At 41.8% G+C, this 24,989-nt stretch overlaps 1 protein-coding gene across 1 annotated transcript in view; it reads right to left on the bottom strand.

The window, feature by feature from the left end:
* Window positions 1-24,989, bottom strand: part of LOC106737487 (collagen alpha-1(XXV) chain) — a 255,493-nt gene that overhangs the window by 184,489 nt on the left and 46,015 nt on the right. Inside the window, exons 2-3 of the mRNA XM_059722126.1 lie at window positions 22,179-22,205; window positions 14,939-14,956 (exon numbers count right to left, since the gene is read on the bottom strand). Coding sequence (XP_059578109.1) covers window positions 14,939-14,956; window positions 22,179-22,193 — 33 coding nt within the window. The 5' untranslated portion in view covers window positions 22,194-22,205. The remainder of the gene's footprint in view (window positions 1-14,938; window positions 14,957-22,178; window positions 22,206-24,989) is intronic.

Raw genomic sequence — 24,989 nt, 5'->3', positions numbered from 1 at the left:
AATTGCAGTGCAGCACTTTGCAGTTTCACTATTAGGGTTGTCCATGAGGGTACTGATGTTCCAAGTCCCAAAAATGATGGTGTGTCTTTGTTGGTATTTTCAACCACAGTAAGGTGATCCCACTGGATGCAGTTATCCAATCATGAAGAAATACAAAATACTGTATTAGACAGGCTATGTTTAGGGCACCTTTTCTAGTCCCCTCCCCATGTGGGGCAAGCAGAGCAGATCCTGAAGAGGGCTGCTCAGTCACAGTTACAGCTGCCAAATTGCACTCCTGTCTTGTTCAAGTGCTAGCCGCCCTTGTGTCAGTTTGTAACTAGGAGCTTCCAGACTTCACAATCCTACTCCCATCGCCATTAGCTGGTCACCAAAGGGCTTGAGGAATGTACTGGAAAAGCTGTTTCCATGGAAGACTCCTGTGCATGACTTCATTTACGGCTTTTCACAGAACAGGACCTTGATCCAATGGCAAGGAGACCAAGACAATCTGGGATCTTGTTCCACTGCAGCCTTAATTCACCTTTGCAGCCATTTAAATTCTAACATCTTCTTTGCAGCCATTTAAATTCTAACATCTTCTTCTGCCTGCTCTGCCATTGACGATTTGTAGACCCATAGCTGGGGGCTGGGCAGGCTTATTACCACATCACAGCACTGTCAAAGAATATACATGGCTTTTCAGGAGGGAAACCATTGCCATCTGCTGTCCTCACCACATCCTGGTGGTGCTGCCACTGCTTGTTCCACAACTGCTTATTTGCCAGAGCTACCCATGCTTATTTCACAGCTAAGTTTCCCTGAAAATCATTCCATTATCCACCACTTGTGGACAGACTGTGTAGCAGTACAACTCTGCCTCACACATTGGTGTTCTAGACCAAGGGTCAGCAACAATAGTGGATAGGCTGGCTGGATCCAGCCTACAGAGCTGGATAGCTTTGTCTGTGATCATGCCAGCACCCATGCCAGGGCTATGTAGCAAAGCTGCGCCATCTGCTTATCCCCGGCTCCTCCCCAGCCCCTCCACCAAAGCTGCAAGAAGGGTGTTGTTTGGCAGCTGCACTCACACCTCAGCCGTGGAGTGAGGGGGACTGGGAGAAGCCCAGCCACAGATCCCAGCTGTCTGGCCCTGACATGGGTATAAGGAAAGCCCCCTGATGCTGATGCACTGCTGAAGTCATGTGGCCTGTGTTGGACCAGAACTGGGTTGTTGCAGCCCACAGCTTGAAATGGATGCTGTTCTAGGCTACTTCCTTCTTACTGTGAAACTAAAGTGACATGACACGGTGCTAAATTAGCAAGTTTGGGTACTTGAAATGACTATAGCCAGGATAGCAGTACTCCTCTTCTCTCTCCTCCTCCAGGGTAATTTTGATGAGGAGAGTTTTAGACTTGGCCTAGGTCTCACTACAAGACACTTTGCCATACAGACACATCCTGAGAGACTTAGCTAGAGCTGAAACTCCATGAACTTTCCAAATCTGTCAGGGTCCTGGCTCTACACCAAGAAAACTGAACGTTCTGTTGCTATAGTTGAGCTGGGAGCCCAAAAGCTTGGGAATCCCTGGTCTTGGTGTGGAGACATTAGCAGGTAAATTTTGAAACCTGCTCTGGACAAATCAGCACTTTCTGTCAGAAAAATGTTTCATCAGAAATTTGTTGGCCAGCTCTAGGTATGAAGCATTAATATTAAAGTATGAAGAGAAACACTGAGAAAAGTGTTACACATTTATGGACTGGATCTTGCAAACATTTACATGAGTGTAGGCATATGCACAAGTCTCTATGAACTTGGCTGTCAGTAGAGACCTAGAATCTCCTGGATCTGTTGAAGTCACCAACAAAGCTCCCTTGAAATCAGTGAAGTCAGCATTTTTCTCAATGAATGTGAACATTCCCAATTTAGGGGCCCATCCAACCCTTACATACATGGTGAATCATTATGTTTGCAAGGAGTCCTGTTGAGGTCAGTTGCACTAGTCACATGAATAGGGACGGATCTAAAGGGATGGATCCACAGGGGGTGCAGTGGTGCAGTCATATGTCCTGTCTTTCCACCATGTTAGAGGCTCTTGTTTGCTGCAACCCTGGACACCTGCATTTCCTGTGGAGTCTGGATCATGCTGCAGGAGCAGAAGCTGGGGACTTCTTTTAAGCACCCCAGGAGTAGGGAGAGAGGGAGAATCTGTCCATCATTTCTGGTGTTCCTGAGTCCTGACTGAAGCAGGTCAGGAGCAGATGGGACAGCAGTAGCAGCAGTGCCCAGAGGTTTAAGTAGAGACCGCAAGAAGTGAATGGGAGTGGAGAGGAGGTGCTGCTGAGCACAGGGGGAAAGGAAGGAGTTGGTGGGATGGGGGATTCTTATCTGATTCTGGGACTTAAAAGTCCCTGGCTGCTTCTCCTACAGCATGGTCTGCTCACCCTAGTGGCAGGAGGGAGGCTGATAATAGGGGGTTGCAGCACTTGTACCTCGCCTTTTCAAAATCCTAGATCTGCCTATGCACATGAGTAATAGTTTTACTCTCATGAAGTGTGCAGGATCTTGCCATAGATATTAGAGCTCTATTCATTAGCTATCCAACAACTTGAGAGATAATAAAGTATGTCCCTCATCCTTCCAAAATTTTATTGTTATTTTTTAAATTCATTGAGATTATAAGGATCTGCAATAGACTGAGCTGGAACTCAGAGCTGAACCAGAATGATAGGCTAGTAGGATTTTAATATGGAATCAAAAACATATGCAGTAGGATAGTAAAATACATACTAATATACTTCAATATGATACAGAATTTTACTCTAACATAATTACTAATAAAAACAGAGCACATTGTTGTTACCTTTTTTGCCATGTATATGCCAGGAAAATGTAATATTAATCTAACACAAAACTAAGGAATGCTTTGGGAATACAAAAGGCATTTCAGGGTTCTTTAATTGGTTTTTTTGACAAACTATTTGTAGAACTCAGATAGGCACCAGAGTATTAGATTTGAAGTTGCTGTGTTGTACTTCTGCACTTTGTTAAACTGGACAGTACCATGCAGAATTAAGGACTGTGAGTCATTTTTGTTTTGCAGTACTTCTCTTGATGTGAGAGGATGTAACCTCCAAAATACCAGGATGATAAGCATGGCATGAATTCCCATATAGTTAGGTAGACTGTGAATGTGTGGCTTTATGTAACATTATTGTTAAGTGCATGCAGGAAGGGAAACAGACCCTTCAGCTTTATCTTATAAAAATATAAGATAGTTTTAGCAACTAGGGACACTACCAAAAAGAATTAATGCTAATACTGATCCAGTAGAAGAGAACAGCTAACATGTCTGTGCCCCCTTCCCTTGCTACATCTTCTCTTTTAGTACTCTCTTCAGTGGCCATTTACCTGCACAGGATCATAGAAAGGTAGGGCTAGATGGGACCTCATAAGGTCATCTAGTCCAGCCCCCTGCTCAAGGCAGGATCATCCCTGACTGCAACATCCCAGCTAAGTGTCTGTCTAACCTGCTTTTGAAAGTTTCTGAGGATGGAGATTCCACAATTTCTCTAGGTAGCCTGTTTCAATACCTTATCAATTTCATAGTCAGAAAGTTCCTCCTATTTTTCCAGCCTAAATTTTCTCTGCTGCAACTCGTGGCCATTGCTCCTAGTCCTGTTCCCTACAGCCACAAAGAAAAGCCCATCTCCATTCTCTCTATTATCACCCTCCAGGTATTTGAAGACTGTTATCAAATGTCCACCCTCAGTCTTCTCTTCTCCAGGCTAAATAATCCAAAAGTTCTTTCTGCTTTTGAAAATCTTGCTTCTCGGGCCCCTAATCATTTTTGTTGCCCTGCACTGGACTCTTTCCAAACTGTCTACATCCTTCTTGAAGTATGGGACCCAAAACTGGACACAGTACTACAGGTAAGGCCTCACCAGTGCTGAACAGAGAGGAAGAATTGCTTTCCTTGATTTGCAGGTGACATTCCTGTTAGTACAACCCAGGATGCTGTTGGCATTATTTTCCCAAGAGCACAGTCCACCGTAACCCTCAGGCCATTCTCTGCAGTACTGCAACCAGCCAGGCATTCCCCAGTCTGTACTTATGCCTGTGGTCATTCCATACAGAGGACAGAGGCTTCCTACTGCTTGAGTTTGCAAATGCTAAGCCACTCCTACAAGTAGCCTCAATTTCCATTAACTTAATTTGAAAGTTAGGGTACTCAGATTACAGGTGACTGCAGGTAGACGGCATCCAGCAGTATGGAGCATCACATCTCACACTGCTGCAACAACCTGAGCATCTAATTTGTGTTCATTTATTGCATGTAGCTGCTTCTGAAAGGGTCCTTCAATATCAGAAGTAGAAGGAACCTCCATAGCTGTGGGTTGATGAATCTGAGATAGAGCCCTCTCTTTTTCAGTCTTTGATGTTTTTTTGCTCTCCTTTTAGGTTACGCTGTTTAATAGTCTTCTTTTGTGTGCAAGTGTGGCAGAGAAAAAGCTGAGAACGGCTTTAATATATATTCAAAATTTTATTGGCATTAAGAGATATTACCAGGTAACCTTCTGAGCCAACTGAATAAATCTGAACACCAGCACAAGCTCCAGAAATTGATGGTAAATCCTTAAAACATTCGACTACTTGAGCACAATTCCAAAGTTAAATACTTAAGATGGAATCCTAACAATAATCTAAAGAAAGAAACCAAGTATTTTGCTGCCCTAAGTGGACAAACACTTTGAGAGCTGACAGACATGCAGGCCCCCGCTCTAACTCATGGCCCTTTACATAAAGCACCATGAGTTGGAGCGCCCACCCCACAACCTAACAGACATTCACCTGTTGGGGGAGGGGGTGGAGGGAGCAAACTGGGCCTGCCTGCAGGAACCCAAGGAGCCTGCCTGCATCTGAAGGGCCTCCTCTCTCCACAAGCCCTGGCCCCCTCTCCCAGTCCCTGGGCCTACCAGCAAGAAGGGAGGGGAAGCGAACTGCTGGCTGGGGTTTGCTCAGCCTGAGCTGGAGGGAGGGGGTTGGGAGGCAGCCGCCGAACTTCCAGCTCAGGCTGAGAAAGTCCCAGCCAGCAGCTCGCTCCCACTCCCCACTCCTTCCTGCAGACAGCATCGGGGGTGGGGCTGGGCTGGGCTGGGCTGGGCTGCATCAGCCCAATTCTGATCATGCCACAAATTAATCCTAAGGAAAACAAGTTCCCTAAGGAACTCCAAAGTGAAATATCTTCATCTGATCCCTCATTTGATGAGGCTTACTTTGTCACGCAATTGGCTACTTTAAAAGCACTCTGCAGCCATGCACGTGTGTCATGGCATGGCTGTAGAGCACTTTCAGGGGACTGATCCCATGGCAAATGTAACTTGTGTCTGCACCTATAGGGTAACATACATAGATGAGATCCTCACCCCTACCCCAGTCATTGTACCCCAGCCAAAAGCTGAGAGCAGGGCAGGGAGTAAGGGTGCTCAAAAAATGCTGTTTCCTGCCACAGAGGATTCACCTGGTACAGGTACTGTTGAGGACAGCTATAAGTCTGTTCTCTAAGGATCACTTTGCAGATCCTGCTAAAAATGTTTTGGAATGGAGTACTGAGCAGGATGTGTGGAGAGTGGGGCTCCTCTGTACAGCATTGTGCAGATTTTGCTCAGTGCTGCCATTTGTAGGGCAGCCTTACAAAGGCTGAGATATCTAAATGATATCTGTTTTCTCTCCAGTCCCTGGAGCAGCCAAAGATAGAGAAGGCACAATGGTTTAAAACTGCAAATTCTGTGCTATGTCTCTTACCATCGCAGCACAGAATCTCACTCCTGTTTGTATATGCTATTTCTCAAGTGAGTGGGCAGTCAACATCAGACATTCATAATCACCCTCTTTGCATTTGTGTACATGTACCAAGTGCAAGTGAAGCACTTATGTTTAAAAGCATGCCTCTTTCTGCCAAATTCTTTTAGCAAAATGTAATTCTTCCTTAATATATGCAAACTGAAAAACAAAACACTTTCTAATCTATTAAATAAGTGAATAACTACTGGGAAATTAAATGTCTTGCCTGCTTTTGTGTCTGTGCTCATATCAAGTAGGATTATTTTTTAATCAACAGGCACTGGATTATTTTTTAAATCAACAGACACTGCAAACAAGAAGGTCTGGAGCCTGATGCTCCTCGAATTTTCTCTTGTGTAAATCAAAAGCAACTCCACAGTTGCATCAATTACATTGATGTAAAATTGATGTGAGAGGAAAATCAGCTCCGCTCATTAGGCAACTACTATAAAGAAATGCATAGACCATGGGCAAAGCATTTGTTTAATTTGTTATACAACTGAATGCTGACTGAGTGTTTCCAGAAAAGTTCACATTAAATGTCACTATTATATAAAGATTATATAATTGCTGCAAAAGGGACAGAAGGTTACCAAACAGATCCGAAATGTATAGAGCAGTAATAAAGTCTGTTTTACCTGTCAGATACTTAGGCACTTTATCCAAAAAGGCTTACTTAAGAGATACACCCAGTTTAGGTTAAATCCTTACCCTAGAGAAGTTAATGGCATAATTCCCATTAATGTCAATGGGAGTAAATTTTGGATCTTGCTGCTAACACACAGAAAGATAAGAAATAGCTTTTTGTCTGCCCTATTTGTAATTCTGTTTGCCTTGCCTCCTATTTCTATCACCTGTGCTTGGTTTGTAGCGGTGAAATTTAATGCTTAGAAACAAACAACATAGCAACACCAAAATTAAAGATTTTTAAATCCCAAGTTAAACAAATGGGCCAGATTTTCCTCTCACTAGTGTAACTCTGCTGAATGTGATAGTCTGGACTGAAATGGTGGTTACTGGGACTACGTACAGACATTAAAAAAGCCGGAGGCAAAATCAATCTGTGTGACGTGGTTTTCTGTAAGCAGAGTAGTTTAGGCCGGTAGAGAACAGAACTCACAGTCCCCCTTTGGTTGGGGGCCCGCATATCTTAGACTGGGTTTTGCCATTTTTAAACCAGTCAATGTGTGCCGAACTTCTGTTCTGTTATGGATATAGACCAGTTTCCGATCACTTATACTGGTAAAAGTATAATGTCCGTACCTGGCCTGAGAGTTTATAGGGGCAGACTTCAAACTATATATCCTTTAAGTACCTTAATAAAGAGAAACATTCAAAATAAGAAAACCCATTTATTTTTGGTTCAGTGTCTATTCTTCTTTATAATAAAAGTCTAATAAATTGTTAAGTCCCCTAAAAAAAACATTTCCTGCTAACTTAAAGAAAAGTGCCTACATGCAATTCCAGGTTTCTATGTTTCCATTCAAGAGCTGTTGACATCACTAACACCTAAACCAGGACATGGGATTTACAGTAGCTGTCTGTACTGTTGATGTGTTAGTGAGGTCATCTACTACAGGAGAAACAAAAAAGTGAACCAAGGTCTTCATAAGTAAAAAAGACTTTTGGCTGCATTTTAAATGAAAGTTTATAGTACACACTCAAACTCCAGGTTTTGCATATATAAATGCAGTTTTATACAAGGAAACAAGTGTGTGCACAAATGTCAAAGAAGGAGTCTGAGAGTTTGATTAAAATTCTGGTTTAACATCTTGTTAAAACAATGACCATCCAGACATGAAATTTACTGTACTGTTCCTAGAAACTGTAAAATTGTTGAGAATCTTAGATTTCTATAATTCTGAACAATTTTTAAAATGCGGAGAGGATCTAAGTTTGACCTACAAATATTGCACATGTTCATACTTTTTTTATATTTTTTACATTTAAATGGACCAATGTATTTTTACATTTAAATGGACCAATCTTATCACAGTAGTGTAACTAGGGGTCCAGTATCAAGCTACTAGTCTTGAGCACTGACCTAAGCGAGTGTTCTCCAGGTTCTCTCCACCTGCTCCATCCACCTGCTCTATGCTCTCTCTCACCATCAGATTTGAAGCTCACATTGATCTGTGGCAATGGGAATCAGTGGCAAAGGTTAAGGTGAAGCAAATGCTGTAGGGGATGCAACAGTGAGAGAGCAGCCCTCAGCACAGAGCAGGCAAGGCTGGCATAGCGGCAGCTTGGTTGCTGCAGAGAAACAGTTCAGGAGCAGAGGCAGGGAAGAAAAGGGGGACACTGGCCCATGATGCAAACTCTACTAATTATGCCTGTGTCTCATCCTGTGGTTCAGCAGGGCAGAATACGCACCTGGGGTAGCGAAGTATCAGCATCTGCAAGGAGGGAAGACACTGCCAAATCATTCTGCTGAGTATGGGTAGTTTGGGCCAGGAACTGGCTGACCTAATATTGGCACTGACTAGCAAGAATCTTTGGCTGACACAGTTTACTGAGACATGTGCAAAGAGGCAACAAACAGGGCCTCTCTTTTTCTGCATCTAACAGTGAAACTACTTCCCTATTATTGGTCTTGTGAAATGCAAGCATCTCTTTCCCCTTAAGACCACTGATAATATAGGCACCCATGGAGAGAAACTGTTAGAGACGGATGCAATTTTAAACATTGGTGTGTGGCAACTGAAAAAACGCAGCAAGTCTGAGGTTGAGACAAGAATGGAGATTATTGGGCTCAGCTGTTATAATTTTGCAGTAGACAAGCTAATATACTTCTCATTGGATCTTGATTGTGTACCTCCACTATAGTGCTTTCTTCTGACATGTATAGCTTTACAATAGCCAGACGAAACACAGGGACATTGACTAAACCAGCCTTCCCAGAATTAAAGTTTATGTACCTTTATACTGAGTGCCTGAACCTATGAGGAACAAAATTAGGCCCTGAAACCTGTGATCCCCACACAGTTCTTTCTATGGTGACCATTTATTCCTAATTGGGCAAAACAGTCCCAAAATGTAAACATCAAGTCCTGGTCCCAGGCAGACTGACTTTGGGACAGCATTTATTCCAGGTTCCCCTCAACACACTTCCCATGCGTCACCCCCCACCCACCTCCCAGCCTCAGGGGCTCTGAGGTTTCTGGCCTTACCCCCCAGCACACTCCAGAAGGGCGAACTCATCCTTAGACCCCCTCCACCCCAGGGAAAAGCACTGCTCATCCACCCTCCTACTGTAGTTGGTTCTCCTCACCCCTCCACCACTCCTCCAGCCACCCCTTGCCTGTCACCTACCACCCCATGCTCATTTCTTGTTGTAGAGCTCCTCCAGGCAGTGCCAATGGTACAATACCCACCCCCAATTTTTTTTTAAATGGCATGTTGCTTTTGCATTTTGAGAAGTTGGTTGCCTTAATTCTTTCCAGCACCTCCTGCTGATGGATCGTCAAAAAAAAAGGATTTGCTACCTGCTACCTATACTTCTGACATATTTGGTAGATGGTACAGCTGTGCAAAATGTCAACAGGTGTTTCATTTCAAAGCTGTTTTGACGTGTTTCAAGCTCAAAACAGCAAAATCAAAAAGAAACAAAAGGCTTCAAAACAGCTTCAAAACAAAACAAGGGCACTGAAAATGTTTCAAAAGTTTTGAAACGTTTTGAGTTTCTAAGCTGGGCTTGCTACAGCACGGGCCCCCAGATCTGTGTGTGGGATAACAGCATGCTGCTGCTGCTGGCTGAGGTCAGTAACAGCACCAGGCTTCCCAGAGCTGGGCACAGACTGCACCAGCACCGGTCCCAGCCAGCAGTGGCAGCATGCTGTCATCCTGCATACAGATCCAGGGACTGGTGCTTCCCAGGAGGAGTCTGGCACAGCCCCGCAGCACTCCTGGGGATCTGGGTGCTGAATGACAGCATGCTGCCGCTGCTGGCTGGGGCAAGTGGCAGCACCAGGCTTTCTGGTGCTTGGCATGGGCTCCACCCAGCACTGGTCCCAGCCAGCAGCGGCAGCCTGCTCTTATCCCTTGTGCAGATCTGGGCACCCAAACCCCCCAGGAGGAGTCTGACACAGACCCACATCCCTCCTGGGGGGGTGTGGGCCCCCGGATCTGTGTGTGGGATGACAGCAGGCTGCCACTGCTGGCAAGGGATAAAAGTTTTGCTTGTCAGCAGTTTGAGGAGCAGTTTCCTGGAAACCCCTGCACCTATCTCCTTGAAACTTGGCAAGCATCATGCTCTCAAAACAGGCTACCAACCCTGAAATTTTTATCCAAATCAGGCAAGAAATGATACATTTATGGGCATTTTCATGATTCCCCATTATTGCCTATGGGCAAAACATCAAAACAGTTTCGATGAAACGAAATGGACCAGTGCTTCAAAGCAAAACAACAAAACAAAACACTGTCCCCTTAACAACTAGACTGTGCCCCTGCTCCATGTGACCAGACATGTCACTAGAAATACCTTCAAACACAAGTCAAAATGAAATGGTGCTGTTTTGTACAACCCTAGTAGATGGGCTTCAATGCCTTCAGTACTCTCAGGCAACCTTGAACATTTTTTAAGAGATGTTAAATTGATCTTCCCCGGACTCTTGTTATACAAGACAGCACAGAGCTATTCCCTGTGGCCAAGTGATTTTTTTTTTTCAAGTCACAAAAAAAAGCATTCTATGAAGGCATCAAAAAAACAACAACCAGCCCATCAAAATAGTCTCTGATCATAAAAATGGAACCAATACCATGGGACTTCTGGAGTCAAATACGATGATGCAAAACTTGAACTTCAAAAATCTCATGCCTATTTGTAACAAATCATGCTACACATAAATAGTGTGGCATTGGGAAATTTCAAATTGAAGTAAAATTCTTTTGCAGGTATTTACCAAATATGAAAACAAGAACATTAGTTTATGTAATTCATATTTTGCTCAGATGAGAAGGCCCACTGTGGGGAAGAGGGCAGTTTCTCTGTGGGTACTATGTCTTATATACAAGAGGAAAAGTGGTATGAAGAGTGGGTTATAACCTAGTTCTGTCCTCTCACCAAAATTATCTGCCTGACATAGTACTGTTAGCATGATAGAGACCAGGAATAATCAAGGCATCACGTTGTCTGGTAAGCAGACTATGACAAAGCCCGAATCCACTACAATGACCACAGATTCTTGCAAACCACATGCCCTGAAATAAGACACACACCTAGTTTTGGGAAGGCAGAATGAAGGGAAAAAAGATATTTCTAGAGACATGTCTGGTCACATGGAGCAGGGGCACAGTCTAATTGTCAGCTGCACTTGCCCTCCCTTTCCTGTTCAGACAAATGCTACAGCTGTAAACTTCTCACAAGGACTACTGAATTGGCCATTAAGCCAGAATTGTAACAGAGTTAAAAACTAGGGCTGTGCGAAGCTTTGGTCCTTGATTTAATTTAGTGGAGATTCGGCTTGCTTTGGTGGCTGAATCTCCGAACCTGAATCGAATCAAGAGACCCTTTAATCTCTCTGAATCGAATTGGAACCATCCAAATCGATCTGGAGAGATTCAGAAAGATTTGATGATTCGGAAATAGACACAGCTTTAAATGTTTTTTCTATATACTTCAAGGTACCGAGCAGCTCATAAATGCTGAGATGGTGGGGCAGATGGAGAGTCCCACAGGAGCGCGGGGGGCTCTCCACCGTGCTCAGCAGCAGACCCAGAAGTGGACCAGAAGCACTTCCAGTTCACTTCTAGGTTTGCCAGGGAGCACATGCCCCTCCCCCCCCCCGGTACCCCCCAGCTTAGCTACTGGTGCCTCCTCGATCTGGGGAGGGCGCCCAGGGCCCCCTCATGGCTGATAAGGGGGGGGGCACATGCTCAGTGGTGGACCTGTTAGTACTTCCACATCCAGGTTCACCACCAAGCATGCGGGGGCCTCCGCACTCCTGTGGGACATTCCATCTGCCCCAGCATCACAGCATTCATGAGCCACACCTGGTACCTCAAGCTATGTAGAAAAAGCATTTAAAGCTGTGACTATGGCCAAATTGCTGATTCTCTGAATCAGCATCGAATCTTCAGATTTGGATTTGGCCGAATCGAGTCTGGGACTGTGATCTGAATCAATGAATTGAATCAAATTAATCACTGTCCCCAATTTGGGCCAAATCTGAATCCAAATTGAATATGGCCCAATTTGCACACCCCTACTAAAAACCACAAATGCCTGGCTGAGCTGCAAACTCTGCCCCTCCTTCATGCCACATGAAGCCAGCCCCACGAGTCATCCCAGGCCTCCAACCTAGCACAGAAATCAACTTCCTTATTTAAAGCAGGCATACCAATTTTGGATGGCTAACTGTGAAGAAAAAGAGTATGAGGTAGTAAAAGCGGTATTTACATTTCTCAATGATGGGTAGTGGCTAAGTAGGATTTTCTAACTAAGGTTGGTTTCTCCCTGGAATATTATATATTGTTTTCTAATATTTACATGATTTTTTTTTTATTTCTAGGAAAACAAACTATTATTCTATGAATTAGGATGATACATTCACCTCTGATTAGTTCCAAATTATAGACTCTTTCGTAAATGAGAGCAATTCCATGTTTTTAATATGAATGGCATGGTCATGAGGTCAGAATGTGGATATTATAGACTGACAATAAAAATGAACCTGTTTGATAATGGTCAATCAGTAATTTCATGCTTCTAGATAAGAAAAACTTCAATTTTAAAAAATAATTTAAAATGGACCTTTTAACTCAAAAATTAATTAATATATTCCCCATTATTCCTCAAAATAATTTTCTTGACAAACATTTGAAACTGTTTCTCTTATAATACATAGAAATAACCACAAGTTGGTACTGTACTAGTTAAAGCCTGTGCCAGAAATTCTGTAATTCTGGTTTAGGGTCAAGACCACCAGCATATTAAAATAAGTATAAGCTTTTTATGGAAAACACGCTTTTAATTTGTACTGTAGAGATCATTTTAACTGAACTACATCAGGAAAACATAAAATTAAATAATCTTTTTTATGTAGTGCATTTACCAAAAAAAAAAAACCCCATTGTTTTTCTTTTTTAAAGTAACAGCAATTTTTAAATTAAATCATTTTGTGTGCACTGATCATTTACCGGACCACATAATTTGTCTACAGAGGTATAAACAATAGGTGCATTCAGCAATGTTGCTATCCGTGTTCCCCGCTGCTGGGTAGTTTCCTACTTTGTGGTGGACACACAATGTGGGCAACCATTCTGCCATTAGTTTCTGAAACACTCTCATACATATATGGAATCAATACAAATTAAGAAAGAAAAGCATGGGCTGTTATCCAGTTGTTGTGGATACATTTATATGCAGTATTTCTGTATGTGGTAGAAATCACAGCTTTAGAAATCACATCATAAAAATAAAGGCAACCCAAGAATAGATGTTAATATAAGACTTCAGTATACACAGCACTGTAATCTAGCTCTGATTTTAGTACAAATTAATACACACATAACACTGGAAAGTTTCTAAGTGTTCTTTTGTCAACATAGGAAATTTGCTTTTTGGTGCCAGGAAGCCATTTAATTTAGCCAAGGCCATCAATAATTTTTTACAGTCCAAATTCCTCAAGAGCATAATTAAGACCGGTAAAATTATTGCTAGTAAGATTGGCCACTTTTACACGTGCTCTGAGGGTGGGAGGAGGGCAGCGTTTTAATTAGAGTGGCTCTGAGATTAAAGCACCACTGTGTCTCATGTATCAGTGGCCCCTTGCTTAAAAATGGTGGCAGGGAAGCTGGGCATGTGGTTGGGTTTCTTTGCCATTTCACTTGAGGAACAGCCAGCAATAAAAGCTCTTCTGTTAATTATGGCTCCTTATACAACAATCTGGATGAATTTTCTATGGATTTGGCCCTTACAGGGTGAAAAACAATTCACATGTATTAAGGTTTAGACCCATCTTGCATCACAGCTGTAAGCAGTTTCATAGTTGGTAGGGTCGGAAGGGACCTGAGCAGATCATCAAGTCCGACCCCCTGCCATGGGCAGGAAAGAGTACTGGGGTCAAATGACCCCAGTGAGGTGTTCATCTAGCCTCCTTTTAAAGACCCCCAGGGTAGGAGCCAGCACCACTTCTCTTGGAACTTGGTTCCAAGAGAAGTCATGGAATACAGATGCCTTTTTATACAGCTACTATATCACAAGGCCATTATGGAACATAAGCAGTATGAGATGAGGGTCTTTGCACAAGGCCTGGATAGACTTCAGCCATTATGCCTCTGTATTTATCTGTATTTATTATAAACAGCTGAAAAGGGACAAATACCAGTGACATGATATTCATAACATAATAATCGTGAATGGTACCTGATACTCTGCATACAGGGTGTAAGACAACAATGACAGATGGTGCCCCAAACTAAGGGGTGAGGACTGGATCCAAATTTTTCCATCAAAGCAATTTTTCAACCAAAAAAGAAAGTTTGGGTTTGGATTAAACAAAATTTCTATAGGAAAAATGTTTTGATTCCTTGAAAAACTGAATGCACAAAAACTGAAAAGTTTTCCTCTGAAAACAAAAGGGTTTGGGTTTTTTTCTGAAATGCTGCAGAACCTTCTAGCATTTGTAGTTCAGGTGCCTCATGCTTCCATTTTTAAATTACAGTTCATATGACATGGAGTTGTGGTATACTTAACCAAAGCAGAATTAATTCATGTATAACTAATCAAAGTAGCCAGCAGAGAAATAACTGAAAGATTCCTGGACTGTAACACTATTAGTATGCGATTTATAAGCAGTTAAGGCATGCCAGATTCTGCTCCAAGTTTAAGTTATTTTACCTTCCTTTAAAGTTATCAGCCCACAGTTAAGAGGCCTGCTTTGCTATGTAGTCTACTGTTAAGCCCATTGTTTGGTTAAACAGCTGATGGGACTCAAGCAAGCAAATGAAGACCCTAGGTTTCTCTATCAAGAAAGATTTGTTTACTGTGTTGTTCAACAGTTACCAGTTTTAAGAGTTATCATGCCAGGTTGGAAAGAAATTTCTGATAATCTTAGTTCTATGGCCTTCAGTTAGGCATAATCGATTGTAAAAGGATGAGATAACACTTACTTGAGGACCAGGTTGACCCTGCAAAATAAGGGAAAAAAAGGAAGTGTTACAAAAAGCTGCTATTAGCCTAAACAGACATGGACAATCACAGCTTTCTGATAAAGGGACAGTAGCAACCTTCATAAATCTAGATTTTGAAATCTGAATGATATATTCAAATAGATTTAAATTAGTGGATGTTTGTTATAAAGAAGTGATCCATGAAAACCAAGACTATAATAGTCTAATGAGTCTTCATTTAAGATACCTCGTAGGTGACCTAGTCAGATCAGTATAACTCGGAAATAATAGAAAGATTAAAGTTAATCACAGGAGCAAGCAAGAAGGTACAAATATTTGGCTTATATAGATACAGACATGGAATGATTTTCCTTTATTTCACTGAAATAACTTAATCAGGCTTGATTCCCCAGAGTTATGAAATACTCTCCACTGGGCTAGAGGGTCACATGTTGGGGAGAAAAACCTACCAGGAAGGTCTTTCTACCTCTCACATAATAATTGCTTTAAATCAAGGTTGCAGCCTCAAAAGGCTAATAGAGGCCAAATGTGGATACACACGTTCAGCGCATCTCATCTGTTCCCCTCCCTGGATAACAATTCTCATTTCAGGGCCAGCCCTAGTCCAGACTGAGGGACTCATAATAGACTGAGAAGCTGCAGGAATCTCATGCTGTTGCAATCCCTTTCCGGAGAGACTTCCTACAACAGGTGCCCACAACCTGAATTGTATGCAAGACAATAAAAATGGGCGAGTATATCCCATCCTCTTCCTATCATTCATGAGATAAGGAAATGCACTCTGGTATAATACAGTAAGCATGACTGTGAACTACAACCTTACAGATGATCAGATGACACTGGAAGACAGTGAGGAACTTTTACAAAGAGGCAAGTATCTGAGCTTTTAAAACTAACTTAGCTTTTGTCTTTCTTAGTAACTCAGTAAAATTTTAGTTTAATAAAATAACCATTTCTTTTGTTGAAAATAACTGCAGAAATATATTTTTAAGATGTATCAAGTTTCTTCACTTCAGCTGCAATATATCATAACTGCCAAAATGGATTAAGTGGTTTGTATTACTACAATGGACTTGATCTATTTTAAATTTTAAAGAGACTAATTCAGATGCATTCCAACTAATTATTTGCAGCAGTTATCTGAAAAATATAACTTTTTGCTTATAGCTAACCAAATTTTATTACATTAAATACAGAACAAAATGCATCTCAGAGTTACAAATGCAGCATTTACAATAGTAATCCTATTACTATCACAAAAATTGTGGAGTGTTATGGGTTTATCACAGTGAAACTGAAGCAGAGTAGTGGTTGTCACATTCTGCCCTGAGAGCAAATTACAAATTTCCTCAAGTGTATTTGTTATGTTATGTTTATCCTTTCTGAGGGGTGAGTTTCAGCACCAGCCACATTTAAAGTTTGTTTTTCAGGCCAAAGCAATATATACGAAGTCCAATGGATCTACTAAAAATGCAACTTCTAAATGTGTCAGCTCTGGGGATTTACATTTCAGACTGAATTAATCTAAGACAATGATCAGAACTACCCAGGTTCTACAGAATCTCCCCAAATCCCATACTTCATCCTACCAACTGCAACAATTTAAAGGCAATAGCACAGTAAATATACATTTTGGGGCCAGTACAGATGTCAATGGGAATTTTGTCTACCAGTGACTGGTACATTATAAGGACTGGGTACACTGCAGGACTGTGTACACTAACCACACAACCTTACAATGAGTTCACTATACATGAGCCAAATTTAGAAGAATGCATGAAAATACATATAACCAAACAGGGGCATACAATGTTATGTAAATAAATAATTTCAGAAATATCTCTGTATCCAGAAATACCAAAAAACATTCAAGGAATGTTAAGATTTGTATTTAAAACAAAAGCAAACAAAAGTTAAAAAACAGCCAGTTTTCTTAATTCCCCACTTTGTGTCAACATACTAGAATGTCTCAGAGTGACTGGTGTGAGCTGCATAGCAGCTTGCTGTATGTACAAACACATGGGTAAATAAGATAAAAAAAATGACATTTTAGTTCCTCTAAAGCCCATGGGAGTCTTAGCATTGACTTCAATGAGGTTGGGATTTCATCTTTTAACTCAGCATTTCTTTTACCATATATGCAATACAAGCTTGTATGACATGGGTTACACTGAAACAAAAACCCTCTTTTGTGCACTGGAAAAGGGTGGAGCAGTATCATCCCTAGAGGACATCTACTGCAAGTACGCTTCATGAAAACATAAAGCTTTGTGGCGATAATAGGATTATTAGAGCTGCATCACTCTTAAAAAGACTCATATATACAGGCTGTCTCAATCACAGGAACCAGGATTATCCAACTTGCAACTGCATACTAAATTCCCTAAAACACACAAAAAAATCCATGTCTGCTGTGATCTAAATGTATTATCTCCCTGCATATGTGAATACATAATATGAAACCATGTATAGATCCAATTCCCTATTTCATGGCTATTAACCCTTCTTGATTCTTATATATTTCTGTATATCCTTTATAGTTTGCATACTCTTCCTTTTCCTAACCAGGTACTCCAGATAGAGTAACATTTTCTCTTAATTCTTTCTCTTTAAGTATTTCAAGTAAATCGCATGTAAAAAAAATGTCATTGGGCTATTCATGCAAAACAGGGTACAGTACATGTCCTAGGGCTGGTCAGCTATGCTGACAGGTGCAGACACACGGACAACTCTACAGTACGGGTTTGCAAAAAGGGCTGTAGTCAATTCAGATTCAGTCCAAATCGGGGACAGTGATTAGATTCGTTGATTCAGCTCCCTGTCCCCGATTCGATCCGGCTGAATCCAAATCTGAAGATTCAATGCTGATTTGGAGAATCAGTGATTCGGCCACAGACACAGTTTTAAATGTTTTTCCTATATACCTTGAGGTACCGGGAGCGACTTGTAAATGCTGCAATGCTGAGGCAGATGGAATGTTCCACAGCTGAATGGGGGGAGCCCCCCGCACACTTGGCAACAAACCCAGAAGTGGACCAGAAGTACTTCCGGTCCACTTCTGGGTCCACCACTGAGCATGCGGGGGGGTCCCCCCGTGGCCCTCTGGCTTGGTGATCAGCCATGGGGAGACTCTGGGTGCCTCCCCAGCACCAGTTGCCAAGCTAGGGAAGGTGCAGGAGGGCCCCCATGCACGCTCCTGGCAAACCCAGAAGTGGACCGGAAGTGCTTCTGGTCCATTTCTGGGTCTGCTGCCAAACACACTGGGGAGCCCTCCATACTCCCGTGGGACGCTCCATCCACCCCCACCATCTCAGCATTCATGAGCCACCTGGTACCTTGAGGTATGTAGAAAAAACATTTAAAGCTGTGTCTGTGTCCAAATCGTTGAATCTTTCCAAATCTCTCCGAATTGATTCGGAGGGTTCCAATTTGATTCGGAAAGATTAAAGGGTCTCCTGATTCGATTCAGATTCAGAGATTTGGCCACTGAATCAGGCTGAATCTACGCTGAATCAAATCAGGGACCAAAGCTTCACACAGCCCTACTCTACAGCTCTGACAGTTGCCATTAAGCCTTGAGCAGGAGGATGAACTAGATGACTTCCTGAGGTCCCCTCTAGCCCTACTTTTCTATGATTCTGTAACTGTCCTTCCAGAGGTTAGGTGCCTTTGTGATACACTGCAGCATAAGAGCTCCAAATGTAAAGGACATAATGGAGAAGCACTTTGCTTCATTCTCTCCCTTCTTTGTGTATCTGCACATGACAGGGCATACACTGGCCCTAGATGAGTGACTTCTGTGTTTCTTTTTTTAAATGGTTCTATGAACATTATTTCTTTTTAAAATTCTCTCAAGTAGCTCCATAATAATCACATAGGTGCTGATTTTACAGGGTAATACCAAGAACACTGAAGTGCAATGTAACTTACTCCTATTTAAATCATTTCCAAAGAATGACAGTATGGATTTTTAACACAAAGCATTGGATGGCACAATATATGCAGGTTTTAGCTGGGAATGAATTTTTAAATTCTAGGTAAGAATCACTGTGGAAAAAAACTGACTTTAACACAGAACGTCTAGCAGAGCCTTTTTTTCCTGAAATGACAGCATGTGACTATTAAAAATGGTACATATTATACAATGTTTACATTGCACATGCAAAAAAGGATAACATCAACTTTGCTGCAGTCGTGTACATTTATATTAGTGTAGTTTAATGTGGGATTTGGTCCTATATATTTTGGAAAATAGTAGCTGCTTTCATTTGTATAACTTATAATATTTTAGATGATTGCAGTACAATTCCCCTCAGAAAAGTGATTCTAAAAATGATTTTGCAGGGCTGCACATTAATTGGTTCTGCCATATCAAATTTTGCTGACATTAAAAATATTAAGCATTATTTTTTTCTGTCAAATCTGTAAAGTCACACCAGGCTCTGAAAATCCAGCTGGATTCTAACTGCCTTTTATAGCATCACTACTAATAAGGTGATGGTTTTGACTACAGTATGTGAGGAAGGATAAAATCCCTCTTGTTCTCCTGTACGTGCAATACCTCTGTAATGCTAACAGGAACAAAGACTTGTTTTGCCAATAAAGTAAGCCCATATGACTCAAAAACCCATATAAAAGTGGACAGGTTGATCATAAAAGAGCATAGATACAATTAACTAGAAAAAATGTAGTGGTCTGTTCCTTTTCATTAAGGGTATACTCAATTTTTTTATTTGACTAGAAATAGGAAGTCCAACAGTCACCAAGAGCCCCCAGTTCAAACCCAGCCACTTCTGTATAACTTTCTGAAGCTGCCAGAATTTTTAAAATATAATGTCACTATTGAGGTATATATTTTATTTCCTTTTGGCACTGTCCTCAGTTTGGCTAATGATGCTACAATACGTCATTTTATTTCCTGTTTATAGTCCATTACTGGCTTTCATGTACAGCAGAACACTGTTCTGTGTGAATGTACAACTTATTCACTATGCTGATAGGGATATGGAACATAGGGAAACTAGTTGGACTACTTCTTATGTTTGCAGCTTTGAACCATGCATGGCATTGCTTTTGTGATTATTATATTAACAACCCTTTTTCATGTGTTTCATTGTGTTTCCACTGCTTTTTTTGTGTACGCTGAGTTTGATGATATAACTCTTCTTATTTTCAGCTGAGTCTTGCGAACAGTTTTACTTTCTATATATATATTTTTTCAGATTTACACATATAAGGCTGCAGTGTTCAACATTTTGCTGCCAACATTTATAAATTTTCAGTTCAATTTGGCAGCCTATTCAGCTGCCTGGATCAAAGAGGGCTTGAGTGGCCACTAACTGACCACTTTATCCCAGCTAATCAGATTTCAACCCTGATAGGGCAAACAACACTGAAAGAAAGGGGCAAGGAAGTGACAGGCAAGCTGCTGAAGTATTGAAGTCAACAGCAAAGGTCTACCAGTCAAGTAACAGAGGTGGTAAAAGTAAGATGAAGATGCTTAGTGACTGGAGGTGGCACTTATAACAGGAAGCTTAGCTTGCAAGAGAAAGATGCTCCTTGAGCACAGAGGAGAAAGCCTATAAAGATGGGAGGGGAGCTTGGCACCAAGAGGTGATGGGTTTGGCCAGGTGAGAGAGACCAAAGCTGGCAGCAAGACAAAGCGGTTGGTGGAGAAAGAAAGACATTCCTGGTATCAAAGCAAAGATGGGTCCTACTGGTGAAAGAGGAGAAGGAGAGAGAAAGAGAGAGAGGAAAGAGAAGCAGAAATGGGGCCCGATTATCATGGGGAACCTATAGATGTATAACAAGGCTGTAGGGGTGTGTAAAACGGGCTGTATTTGATTCAGATTCGGCCCAGATTGGGGACAGTGATTCAATTTGTTGATTTGGATCATTGTCCTCAATTTAATTCTGTTGAATCCAAATATGAAGATTCGATGCTGATTCAGAAAATCAGCAATTTGGCCATAAACACAGCTTTATATGTTTTCTCTACATACCTCGAGGTACCAAGTGTGACTCATAAATACTGCAATGGTGGGGTGGATGGAGGTCACTTCCAGGTCCACTGCTGAGCGCACTGGAGGGGCCCCCTGCGCTCCCCCGCTCAGTGATCGGCCACAGGGTGACCCCTGATGCCCCCCCCAGACCCAGGAGGCACCAGTTGCTGAGCTGGGGGAGGGTGCGGGGCAGGGATCCCCTATGCACTCCCTGGCAGGCCCAGAAATGTGCTTCTGGTCCACTTCCGGGTCTGCTGCTGAGTGCACTGGGGAGCCCTGGTTCAAATCAGAGAGATTAAAGGGTCTCCTGATTCTATTCGGATTCGGAGATTTGGCCACCGAATTGGGCCGAATCTCCACTGAATCAAATCAGGGACCAAAGCTTTCCACACCCCTACAAGGCTGCTCCGACGTGCTGTAATTACAGCATGTCAAAGCACACTCAGTTAGAGTGCCCGGAATATCATGATACACATGAAATTCCGGGCACTCTAATTAAAGCGCCCCTCCCCCCACTCCTGGAGCATGTGTATAAATGCCATAGAATATCTTTTACTGTTTTAAATGCTTAAACTTTAAGAACCTCAATCCCTGTCAGATGCATCTCAATTTTTATTTATAGAAGCTCGTATATGCATTTTGTGCTTGTAAAACTGTTGTGACAATGAATACATTCAACTATATTAAACTTAACCGCTCATGGAATTAATTAATTTTAGAAAATGGATTCCCCCAAAAGGATGTCTGGAATACAATACGAATACATTCAAAAACAAAGCTGGGGCTTCTCATATGTAACCAGCCAACAAAGGTGGGCAAAGGAACAAAAAATACAAAAAGAGACAGAGAAAAAGCAAGCCTGAAAGGATCATAGAGGTGCTGTTAGAAATCAAAAGGCATCTTGGTGAGCTTTGAAGACAGTCACAAAGACACTTTGATGGAGCTCCAGGGAGATAATTCCACAGAGACAGTCCTGCTTCAGCAAAACAGACAGAATGTGATCGGGACGTAGGCTTGATCTGACTGATTTCAGTTTCCTTGGATGGATACAAAAGAGAAAGGTGTTTTCTCACCTACACAAAGCAAGCCTAGATTGTTAAGGGCTTCATAGTTTATGCCAAGAGGTACACTTTAGCACAAATGATTCAAATAGGAAAGAAGAGAGGGAAAATGCAGGGAAAGACCTAGGTTATACCAGTTTTGAACAAATCACCTACCAGCTTTCCATCCATACCAATCGGACCCTAGGGTAATCAAAAGCCAAAACAAAATTAAATGGTTAAATTATATGAACACTGATGTCAGGGGCAAATATATACGTTAGTAGAACACTGTAGGCTTTAGAAGATGATTTACTGTATGTATGCAGTTAAGTGAAATACCTTAAGGACATCACAGGCACCAAAGTTAAGGAAAAAGAGCAGCAAGAGAAGCAGACCTAAGAGTGTAGTAATAAGAACAATATGGTAAGAAGTAATCAGGCAGTAGCTGGTGTTTGACAGAAAAGTGTTCAACTTGAAATGAAAGATTTGTTAGGCTAACAAACCACAATGGTACAACATGACAGAATATATGAAATAATGCATCTGGCTTATGTATTTTGCTTTAAACAATTAGAAAACCGTATTAGGTAAGCCATCTATGCTAAGGCTGTTATCACAATTATGGCTTCCAGAACACATGAAGACTGCTCTCCAAAATCTCAGAAGTAATTTAAGTCACAACTGAGGTTATTACAAGGACTGCTAATAAAAAGGCACCATTTGCCAACAATTACTACATTTCAGTAGCTGAGGTACTGACATTTTCCCTATACTTCACATATTAAAAGAAACCCTCCACTAAATATTGGCTTTTGCTTAGTGACAGCTGAATCTACTGGCACACGATAATGCACAGATTATTTTTACTACCCAATAACCACATTCTGATTTCAGTTACACAGACGTAAATTTAGTGAAACTCCATTAACTTCAATAGATTTATTTTGATCCATATTGATATAACTCGGAATCTGCCCCTTTCTGACGTATGTGATTTTAACATTCAGCGAAATACTATTCTTTAAGATTTAGGGCCAGGTTGTCAAAAGCTGTCAGCACCCACAAATGGAAGCTACTTGGTGACGAGCGGCTTTGAAAGTGAGTCACTTGTGTAGATACCTAAATGGGAGAGGCTGAGAGCTGAATTCTTGAATTTGGTGTTTGGCCGTTATGACAGTCTTCTGAAGTTACAGGCTGTATGTTGGTTTCCCCTCCACTTAGTTAACAATGTATTTATGCAGAGTCCTTAGTTTTGTGCACTGGGCCATTGTGATTCACATTATATAGAATTAGGTTTTCATATGATATTTTAATGATAAAATGACATAATTTTGCATCAAGAAGGAACACAGTGTCAAATCGCAATATTTTGCAAATCAACTATAAGTCCTCGATGTACTGCAAACTAGGTCCACAGCCCAAATGAACTAATCTAATGATAATTGGAATAATTAAGGCAATTCAACACCCTATGTACATCCTAGATAGCATTTCTATAGAGATACTGGGTTTCAGTTCAAATGAATAAAGAAATTTGTACAACTTGGAGCCACTGTTTCATGCTGTTGCCAGAGTCAGGCAGACATTGGCGCATCAGTTACATGTGGGTCACATTTTCTAACTTTTCTTCACATTTTGAAGAGCTATGACCATAATTTTTAAAGCAGAAGCATAATTCTGACATTATCCTGTAATGCCAGATGCTTTGGATCTAATCTTTGGTCTATATCTGGACTAAGCCAAACCAAATGGAATAGAGAACATGAATGAAGAAACTAGAATACTATCGGTCCAACAAACACAGTTCAAAGAAAGCTAACTCATGTCCTGTGCCTAAAACACAAATGGCTTTAAATGTGTAGACACTTTTAAAGTTTAGCAGTAAACAACTGCAGCATCATGAATGGCAGGAAACATGCTGTACAGCAACCAATTTGAAAGTACTGCTTCCAAGAATGAGATTTTCTTTTGCTCCTTTATTTATAAAGATGTACATTATGATGTATAATAAAGAAAATACATTATCCAATGTACTGAAAAAGATAAAGAGTTCACTATTATACTTCCTCAGTATCTCCTAACCCCGATATATAACATATACATAGACCATGAACAGGTGTTGTTCATTTCTACCGATGAAAACTTACGAGAAAAGTTCACCAGTAGAACTCTTTCCAGGAGAGAGAGCACACAGGTGTTCAGACTATAGCCCCTCCCTCTTCCCTGCTCTCTGAACCTTCTTGACACAGAGGTGATCTCAGTCTGGGAAAATCTGGAAGACCAGTGGCTGCTTTGCCCCTCTGGGTCACCGGGGGAGTGGAGCAGTGGTAAAGAATCCCTGCACCTTCCCCAGGTTGGAAGCAGAGTGGAGGGAGGAGCAGGACAAAGCTCCCAGTTTTTTCCCCAAGCCAGTCTTCTGCATCCAGGACCCTGGTCTGGAAAGTGGGTGGGGAACACCTGGCAGCTGCCCCTCCACTCCTCTCCTGGTCTACAGCAGGGATGGGAACAATAGGACAATGCCCCTATGGCTTCTCCAAACCAAGGTGACCCCAGTCTGGGAAAGGCATGGGAGCCCATCCCCACCATTTGACACACCAGAAGGAGGTGTGTAGCATCTATTTCCTGTTCCTTCCTGAGCTTGGATTCACCAGTGTGGGGAAAGTGAGTGAACAGGGATAGCAAACAGGGCAGTTTGGAAGCAGTTCACTGGGAGCCAGAGGAGGAAAGGGAAGGGGAAAAGGAGTCAAGCACCAAGCACAAGATCCCACTCCAGGAAGGCAAGTAAGCCAGGGCTGCCTGTGTGTTTGGCTTGTTGAGTATTTGGTAGCTGTGTGCATTTTGGGCATGTGCTCTGAGCAGTGAGGAGTGGCACTGGCTGTGTAATTGCTGTCTGTGTCTGACAAAACCCCTAACAACAGGGTGAAGCCAGGCCCAGCTGGGTACAAAAGGAGACTTCCCGAGCGATTAGGGAGTGAGTGAACAAAG

Source organism: Alligator mississippiensis, chromosome 2, assembly GCF_030867095.1.
Source record: "Alligator mississippiensis isolate rAllMis1 chromosome 2, rAllMis1, whole genome shotgun sequence".
Taxonomy (NCBI): domain Eukaryota; kingdom Metazoa; phylum Chordata; order Crocodylia; family Alligatoridae; genus Alligator; species Alligator mississippiensis.
This window is presented reverse-complemented; position numbering and strand designations above follow the sequence as displayed.